Source organism: Nicotiana tabacum, chromosome 24 (assembly GCF_000715075.1).
Source record: "Nicotiana tabacum cultivar K326 chromosome 24, ASM71507v2, whole genome shotgun sequence".
NCBI classification, from domain to species: domain Eukaryota; kingdom Viridiplantae; phylum Streptophyta; class Magnoliopsida; order Solanales; family Solanaceae; genus Nicotiana; species Nicotiana tabacum.
The window spans coordinates 1,143,143-1,152,892 of NC_134103.1; the positions used below are offsets into that span (position 1 = coordinate 1,143,143).

The following is a 9,750-nucleotide window of genomic DNA, read 5'->3' on the forward strand; positions in this document are numbered from 1 at the left end:
ATTATATAAAAAGGTAAGGTAAATGATAAAATAGGATTATTTAATATTAAGGAAGGACAAGATTAAAAAAAAAATTAATCACAACACTTTTTATCGTTACGTAATGATAAATTTGATAATATGATAAAATAAAATTTAAGTAACAATTAAAATAAATATTATTTAAAGTAACAATATAATGCAATACAATGTATAACGATCCTCCGATAGGAATAAATTCAAAGTTCTTGTGATTACCGTGTAATTAATAAGACATCTGTGACTATTTGACTTGACGACCATGGTCATTCGTCAAGTTCCCAATAAAACCAAGACAGGAAATTTATAACCGTAAACATTATTATTACCTCTTTGTTTTTTTTCTTCACAAATAGCAATATATGCCACCTCTTCATTTTCTTTCTTCTATTTATTTGACCCTTTTTGGGTTCTTCCATTTCATCATTTTCTGCTCTTTTCTTTCCCTTGTCTCCCCTTTGTCCCTTTTACTTTATTCTCTTGTCTACCAATATCTCTCTGCCGTTCTTCTTATTCTTGTTGCTGTTGCAGAGAATAAATTCTGTTTTTTTTTTCAGCTTAATTTCATGGCGGTTATGCCTGAAAACTCCACTTGTTTAGAGCTCACCATTTCTATTCCTGGCTCTTCTTCTTCCTCATCTTTCCCTTCTTCTGGTAAGCAAAAAATATTGAAAGTTTTTCCTTTTTTTTATCAATTCACGAACATTTTTATTCTATTTTCATCTCCCTAAGGTTTAGGGTTTCTTGCATGGTACTTTGTCTGATTACTGAAGTTTCTTTTTTTCTTTTGCTGTTTTTTTAATTATTACTTCCTTAGTCTCAAAAAAATTATTTTAGTTTGATTTGATACAAAGTTTAATAAAGAATGGAAGACTTTTGAGATATATAGATGTAAATAAATCATAACATTTGTGTAGCGGTTAAATCTTTGAAACTTGTGATCTGAAACATATTATATCATTTGTGTGGTTATAAATCCTTCTTATTAAGAAAATATTTAAAGGTGTCAATATTTTTATAAACAATCCTTTTGAAATGGAGGGAGTATTTGTTTTCCCCAGTATATGAGTATTGGTTTGATTTTTATTGTTTTTAATTGATGAAGGTGAAGGGGGTGGTTATAATTTGATGAGAGAGCTGGATATAAATCAGGTGCCCTCAAGTGGAAATATAAATGAAGAAGAAATTAGCATTGAAGAAGAAGAAGAGAGCTGTAATATTAATGTAGTAAATGGTGGCCGTACAAGAAAGAAACTCCGTTTAACAAAAGAACAGTCTTTTCTTCTTGAAGAAAGTTTCAGACAAAACCACACATTGAACCCTGTAAGAATATATATCATCATCTCCATTTCTTCTTTTGTTTTTTTTTCTTCCTTTTGTTGGGTGTTTAATCTCTTCAATTTAGTGTAGTTTTTAGAGTTTAGTTCTACAAATAAAAAGTATCTAGATGTTCAACGTCTATTTTTTGATCAATAACAAATAATATTTATCCAATACATAGTATAATTTTTCGACAAAAAGATGTTCAATTGATCACACGTATCTTCACCACTGTATGTAATCAGATCACTTGTAAAATAGTTATAAGTAAATTTCCGTGGTAAGCATTAACCACTAACCTAATAAAATTATATATACTGGTAATTTAAAATTATTTTTTATACAATTAGTTTATACAATTTAAATTCTTAGTATTGCTTTGTCCTTCAACTTCCTTCTTATTCATAGCTATCTATAATAATAATAATGGTAAATGCAGAAACAAAAGGAAGCATTGGCCATGCAATTAAAGCTTAAGCCAAGACAAGTGGAGGTTTGGTTTCAAAACCGTAGAGCAAGGTACGTTCTTAGATTGTCCACTTTTTCAGTAGGATATTTATTACTCTGAACTCCTCTCCTTTTTATCACTTAAACCAAAAATTTGGTCAAACTATTTGTCACTTAAAAAAATAAAATTAAAGGACTTTAATTTTGGTTTTCTAGTTCAGCCGTTACTATTCCTAGAAGATATATTGTCATTAATTCATTCATGGTGTTGGTAGTTGAGATGAGATCATGGCAAGGAACATTAATTCCTTTTTCATCAATTTTATAGCTTACTAATTAATACCAATAATTTATTATAGAGCTCGTGACACAGAATAAGAACAAGTACTGGTATTAAAACCAGGATCAGATTCTATCCCATTGTTCTTCTTGCTGATCTTGCTTTCTGAAAATAGAAAGCGATAGTTCATTGTATAATGCTAACAGAAGGCAAATATCTGAAAACTTTTAAGAACTAAAGTAAACTAATTAAGGCCCACCTCCCAAAAGGTCATGGGGTTGTTCGGGGAGGAGGTAGAATAGGAGCTACGAGTTCCGCCTAATCCAATGGCTTTGGTGTAAATTATGTATTTGTCTTAAGAAATACATTGATTACGGATTCACATAAACCCATTAAATTTTGCTTATATTTTGTATATATATATATATTAAAAACCTTACTAAATATTTATAAAATACTCTATTTGTTTGCGAACTCAATTATTGTATCAGTATTAATATTAATTTGAGGTTGTAGTAGAAATTAAAAAATTGAGTCTACCTCTGTAAAGGTGGAGTAGTTCAAAGGTCAATTAAATGCAGCTGCTAATAATGTTGGAAAATACGGGACAGACACGCAGGTAGCTATTTATTAAAGTCCATGAGTAGAATTCATGACTTTTTATGTTAAAGAGTAAAATAAGGTTCCAAAAGTCAGCATGTGTTATATACCATACGATCAACTACTATTCCCTCGAGTATATATATTTATTTATTTATGGCTAGTTTTATCATAAATTCAGAATACCGTTAAAGAAAAATAAAGTGAGGATGTGCATATATTTTTAAGTCATAATTCCAGATGCGCACGTAACACTAATATTACAATTGCTATATGGTGTAAAATCAATCTTCATGGATAGATATTGTCGGAATGTAACAAAAGCTCATAAGCATGTACGTACATTCGCTTCTCAATATTGGTTATAAAAAAAAAAGCTTATATGCACTCATAATTTAACAATTCTTTTCACTATCTAACTGTATTCCGATTATGGTAAGTTATGTACTGTATTTTTATGTTACCAAATCAAGATTATTATTGGCAATTTCATGTCCTAGTTGATATACCGTTAGGAAGTTAATTAAACTGTTATAAAACTTGGTGCTTGTATAGATATTCAGGAGCAGGAAACATAATTTTTAAGGAAATCAGTTAGTGGGAACAAACTCCAGAAAATTAGGGTCACAAATGAGTTCAAAAATATTTTAAGGAAGAGGATTTTAATCAAAGGGTCATTATCTTCTCTTTAATCACCTAAAAGTCATGTTTGAAAAATACTCAGCCTGGCAAGTTTAACTAAGCAACTTCAATATTGAGAAAATGGCAAATTTGATTATTTTGTATGCCAATATATTAGATATCTCTGCTGATTTTTAATGCACCTGTTTTAGTCTGGGATTTTCCTTCTGTTCTTTTTGTGATTTCCCTTTTAGAGCAGTAAGTAAGAGTAGTCGGTCAATTTGAGCATTTAATTAGTCAATTGTTAAGAAAATATAGCATTTAGTTAGTCCAATATTCCGGGCCATGCATATAATATTGTGCCACAAAACAGTTTTGTAGATCAATTTTTTCAGGTGTTAGCCATAATGTCTCTCATGCACGTGCATTTAAAGTTAGAATAAAGATTTATTATTGCATTAATTCCTTTATAAATATCCAACAGTTTCTTCTTTTAAGACGTGCAAAAAGTGTAGTTACTCTATTACTACACTACTGTTCCTTAAGCAGCATCAACTACGTAATAACTTCCCAGGACCAGATCACTAGGAAAAAATGAGAAAAAAGTAGTTTCCTTTTTTTTTTGAATAAACATTGCAGTAGTCTAAGGTCTAATAACTCTACTGAGAAACTGTGAATCCTTGAATTTAGAGAAAAGGTTCGCTTAAATCTTCAATAATGGTTCTATCAGGGCACGTGAATTCTAAAATAGGCTGGAAAATCATTCTGTTGATGTTTGGGAATTCTAGGCTGTTTTCTTACCCTAAAATGAACTATATATATGTTTCTATTAGAAAGTAAGATTCAAAGTCGGTATTTCTATATTTTTTATTCTTTAGTTTTTATTTTGATAATTATGGTGTCCGGATCTATTACCTCACACTAGGTAATTCTGTCCACCAAGGCCAGACATATGGTAAGAAATCACCTAATATTTTTGTCGCACCTACCCTTAGAGTACGAGGGTCACCAACCCCCAGTAACTTCAAAAAAAGTATATATATATATATATATATATATATATATATATATATATATATATATATGTATATGTATATGTATATGTATATATATAGTATATATTTTTATTGGACCTCTAAGCCTCAAAACTTAGGCAGTTGCATTAGTTGATTTGAGGGACACAACTTGACTTGTAGTGCACCACTTTTAATAGTGATTGCCCCACTACTTTCAAATCTTGGGTCAGCCTCTAGCAACTGGTTTTTGAACCTAAGACCTCATAATTCTCGATCTACTTCATTGACCACTAGGCTATACCTTTAGGTGTAATCAATATTTTTATACTAACATGTTAATAAGTTACAAAAATAAGTTTGTTGTTTAGTCATAAACTCATAGTATTTGCATTATTTGTCTTTATACAGGAGCAAGCTGAAGCAAACGGAGCTGGAATGTGAGTACTTAAAGAGATGGTTTGGATCATTGACCGAACAAAACCGAAGACTGAAAAAAGAAGTGCAGGAATTAAGAGCCATGAAAGTAGACCCGCCAACAGTGTTATCACCCCACAGCTGCCAGCCGCGCCCCGCATCCACCCTCACTATGTGCCCTCATTGCGAACGCGTTACTGCGACTATTATCAAAGACGAATCCAAAATTTAAAATTAGTGAATTATCCTTTTTTAATATATATTTTATATTTTGTTTTTGCATATATTTATAGTATGATCTTATTATTATATTCAGAAACAATAGGTTAGTTGGGGAATTTATTGTGAAGAGTTAGATCGACCATGGTTGTGGACAAGGTTGGTCCTACAAATGGCACCATTAACCCTAACTTGTCTGCTAAAGTAACATAGCCATTTCTTCAGACCCGACATCCGTAGCTTGCTAGTCAGCTTCTTTCATAATTCTGTTGTAATGACTAATGACGATAATTTGATCATGTTGATATAGTGGCATGATAGCTTTATATATACATTGTACTGAAGTGAAGATATTTGGCTAAATTTGGTGCTTCTCTGTTTACCACATTGATAATCTAATGCTATAGCAAATCCTAAGGATTTGACTTAGGGATAATTAAGAGGGTGTTTGGCTAAGCTTATAAGCTGGTCAAACTAGCTTATAAGCGCTTTTCTGCTTATCTACGCGTTTGGTAAAGTTAAAAGTGTTTATAAGCCAAGTACTTATAAGTCAAAAATAAGCCAAAAGCCATAAGTTGGTCATCCCCAACTTATGAATTTTTAGCTTATAAGCACTTTAAGTTTGACCAAGATTTTTACTATTTTATCCTTAAAATTTTTTTTAGAACAAAACTCCTACATCGATAATCATTGCCTCAAGTATTTTTTCAACCTAACCCTCCCCCCCCCCCCCAAGTTTGCAATTCTCATTGACTATTTAAGATAAGTGAATCCTTATTCCTTTGCATATTTGTATCAATATAATTGTGTATTAATCTTTGAACTGAATGTAATAAATGAGGACATATCAATTTTTTGGTGTATTGCTTTCTAAGTGTTGTGGTGATGAAGACAATGTTTGTTTCTCTTCAAATATTTTGTCCTATTTAGGTTCAGTTTTTACTGAGAAACTTTTATCAATTTATTAAGTATTATAACTTATGATTATACGCTTATCATAAAATAAATTATATTTATCATAAAAATTATCTTATCTAAGTACAGTTGTATTTAAAATAAAATGACAAATAAAATATTTTGTATTTGAATCGATCTAAAATCTAAAATTTTAAAGAAATTACGCCTTTATAAGTGTAAACAATTATAAGGTTTTTTTTATCAAATACTGCAGCAGCTTATTATCAATTTCAGCACTTGTATCCAAACACGTAACTGTTTATTTATTAAATCAGTTTCAGCACTTAAAAGTACTTTTCAGCACCTAATACTTATCAGCTAATTCAAATCAGCTAATCCAAACGGGTTCTAAGTCTCTAATGATGGTTTCAAAAGATTAAATGCCTAACGAAAGAATTTATTATTTACTTTTCCTAACCGTATGTATAGATTGTATATTGATTATACACATACTATTAATATATAAGCACTGCCTTACTCACAATTTAGTATGGATATTATAGACATATAAGCACTACCTTACTCACAATTTAGTATGAATATTATAGACATCCATAATAAGCAAAGAAGTAGCCGGCCTAAAAATGTGGCAAGTGCACAGATAGACATTTTTAGGGATGTTATTTAGATTTTAATCAATATTTATTGTCCTGAAAATTTTAAACTAAAAATCTTAACTCCATGACAATCCAAGATATTTTTGTCCCGAAAATTAAAATTGAACGAAAAAATTAAAATTCAGGACACACTAACTAATTTTTTAATAACAACCCTTTAAGTGGCTAACTAGTGTCATTTCTACCTTAAAAATGGACATATGGTGCCACCACTAAAATAAGTTAGCCCAAAGTTCTTCACCATGGGCTAAGCCCACCTGCCCATGCAATGGGCTTGATGCAATCTTCGACCCGGCAACCCGGTCTCTATCTGTATGTATAAGAGATGCTCGTCAAGATGAAGAAAAGCCCAGATTTTTGGTGGAAAAAAAGGAACAGAATAGAATAGAGCATAAAAAGCTTTTATACTCCTCTGAAGTTTTACCCGTTGCTTTTGATTTTGAGGAAGGTAAATTGTAAAAAGGAAAAAAAAGAACTCCTTAGTGAATTCAAGCATTGACGCTAGTTGGTTAAAGTACGCAAGAGACCATGCATTTCGGATGCATATTCAATAGTTTTTTGTGTACGTTTTTGGTTATACGATTTTGTGAGCAATACACACCATGACTAACCTAACGTTGTATTTAGCATTTTGGGCCATAAGAATAATATGCATGACCACATGGAACTTGTGCTATGTATGACCATTTAGATCTTACCGGTAGTTAAAAAGTAGACGAACTCTGATTGATCTAAAATTTGGTGGGATCATAAAAAATGACCTAGTGAGTAACACTCATTGTTTCTCCATGACTAATATCATTTTTTGGCATTTCGGCTTAATGAAATAGGAATTAATAGTTATCATTTTTTCGTGTGTTTATATACATGATGATTTTCCTGAGTTTAGTTGACGAACTTCGATTAGCCTAAAAATTAGTGGATCCATCGGATACAGCTTTGTGCTTTTCTAGAGTCGTTTGACGAACTCTGATTGGCCTAAAAATGACGTAATATTTCAGCATTTCTGGGTCATAAGAATACCATGTACGACCACATGAAAATATTAATTAATTATTATATTTATTTTTTTGTGTGTATATAAACATAATAATTTTCGTGAATCAAGTTGATGGACTCCAATTGACCTAAAAATTAGTGGATCAATCAGATATGGCCTTGTGAGCACGTGTAACATCATTTTTGGCATTTTAAGGTCATGAAATTGGAATTAATGGTTATGCCCAGTTTTTCGCATGTTTATATACATGATGTTTTTTCTGAGTTTAGTTGACGAACTCCGATTGGCCTAAAAATTAGTGGATCCATCGGATACAACCTCGTGAGTAATATTCTCCATGACTAACTTAGTTTTTTAGCATTTCAAGGTCATAAGAATACTATGGACGGTTACATAAAATAAGAATTAATGATTATATCCATTTTTTTATGTGTTTATATACATGAAGATTTTATGAATTTAATTGATGGATTTCGATTGACCCAAAAATTGGCGGATTCATCAAATACAGCCTTGTGAGCAATACTCACCATGACTAGTGTTGTGTTTTAGCATTTCAGGGCTATAATAAGAATACTATGCATGACCACGTGACAACCTACATTTTGTTCTTCCAGTTCGCAGGTTATTCTATAATTAAAATTGCCAGACTCAAGTGTTAAGATAATTTGTCGTTTATTTTTTCCTTTTTGACTGATCTTGAGCTGTAAAATAATATATTTACCAAAAATCATATGTGGTTGCAAAGATATATATAAGTCTAAGATTTCAAGTTTACCGGATTGTTATATCAATTCTATAAAATGCTTTAATTTGTGCTTGACAACTTTCTTCAGTTTATCCATGTCAAATGCTAACTAATTTTTATAGATTTTCTTTCTTTAATTCATTGTTCATAATTTTAGATTTTCTTTCTTTGTTCTGAGACAAATATAATGCATCAACTCACATGCGCATACTAGTCTAGTATATAAAGAAATTCATATAGTATTATTATATATTAATATGAGGTCAGTGTACGAACATATAAACTTCAAATCTTTTATCCGCGTCTGTTTATGGTTGTGGGGAGTGGGTAGTTCTAGTAGATGGCAAGAGAAAGAGCAATGAAATGTGTTTGTGGTGGGGGAAGTCTAATGGGCCAACAAGCCCACAACTTTTGACTTGTTCATTCAGAGTGTGACTTCGAACCACTTCACTTGGACCATACCTTTGTCACAAGCTCACTTGCATTTTAGCTTATTGTCCTTCCTTTTTTATCTATAGGAACTTTAAAGACATTACAGAGTGCAAAAATATATGTGTACAAGTATCAATTTGGCATTTCATATATGGATGAGATTGTTTGTTTAATTTGGGTATCTCCTTCTTTTATCACTTGCAAATTGAAGTCTACATTACAGAGTGCAAAAATATATGTTTACAAGTATCAATGTGACATATTTTTTAATTTTTTCAAAAGAGTAATATATTACTAGTATAAGTACATGACTACATGCTATATAGATTCTACGTCTGTGGTAAACGTAGAAGAAACTCAAGATATAATATATTACTAGCAGTTTTCGATCCTGTGACATACTTTTGGTAGTAAAGTAATACTATTATATTTTCTTTACTACGCTATATATGTAGGCCAAATCCTAGGATTCATGCTTTTTTAATTTTTAGCTATGTAATTTGATTGTACACAACCTTATTTGTTTAAACATGATTAATCTACTTGCAGCCAAAAGAATAATGATAAATTTAATCTAATGGAAAACAAACATTTCAAATATTTAAAACTCTATATTATTAGCTATTGATCAGATTTTGACCTGTGAGATATTTAATTTGGATAATGTGAAATAATATCACATTGGTCCATATATAGACGAGGTATAAATGATTCTTGAATATGGTTGTAACTAGTGGTGTCAAACGGGCGGGTCAGGTCGGATATGAGCGAGTCGAAAATAGGTAATACAAAAAACGGATAAATTATCCGACTCGGTCCATATTTAATACAGATAAAAAATGAGTTAACCAACAGATAATATGGGTCCATATTATCCGTGGTTTCTTGAATATGATCACTTTTGGGAGAATTCTTAGCCTCCCAAACTTGAGGATCCTCCCGTTTGAGACTTTACAAATGTAAAAGTTAAATTCATTGTTTATCTATTTTCTATGTGGATAATATGATTCTTATTCATATTTGACCCGTTTTTAAAAAGTTCATTATCTAAATCATTTTTA

At 31.0% G+C, this 9,750-nt stretch overlaps 1 protein-coding gene across 1 annotated transcript; it reads left to right on the top strand.

Annotated features, from left to right (window-relative positions):
* The first annotated feature begins 407 nt into the window (after nucleotides 1-407).
* Nucleotides 408-5,250, top strand: LOC107803559 (homeobox-leucine zipper protein HOX3). Its single transcript, XM_016627300.2, has 4 exons — nucleotides 408-672; nucleotides 1,124-1,341; nucleotides 1,778-1,857; nucleotides 4,711-5,250. The coding sequence occupies exons 1-4, from the start codon at nucleotides 585-587 to the stop codon at nucleotides 4,946-4,948; spliced, it is 624 nt and encodes a 207-aa protein (XP_016482786.1). The 5' UTR covers nucleotides 408-584; the 3' UTR covers nucleotides 4,949-5,250.
* The last annotated feature ends 4,500 nt before the right edge of the window (nucleotides 5,251-9,750 follow it).

Coding starts and splice junctions, on each gene's coding strand:
- LOC107803559 (XM_016627300.2), top strand. CDS start 585: ATGGCGGTTATGCCTGAAAACTCCACTTGTTTAGAGCTCACCATTTCT. Junction 673..1,123: donor CTCATCTTTCCCTTCTTCTG/GTAAGCAAAAAA, acceptor TAATTGATGAAG/GTGAAGGGGGTGGTTATAAT. Junction 1,342..1,777: donor AAAACCACACATTGAACCCT/GTAAGAATATAT, acceptor TGGTAAATGCAG/AAACAAAAGGAAGCATTGGC.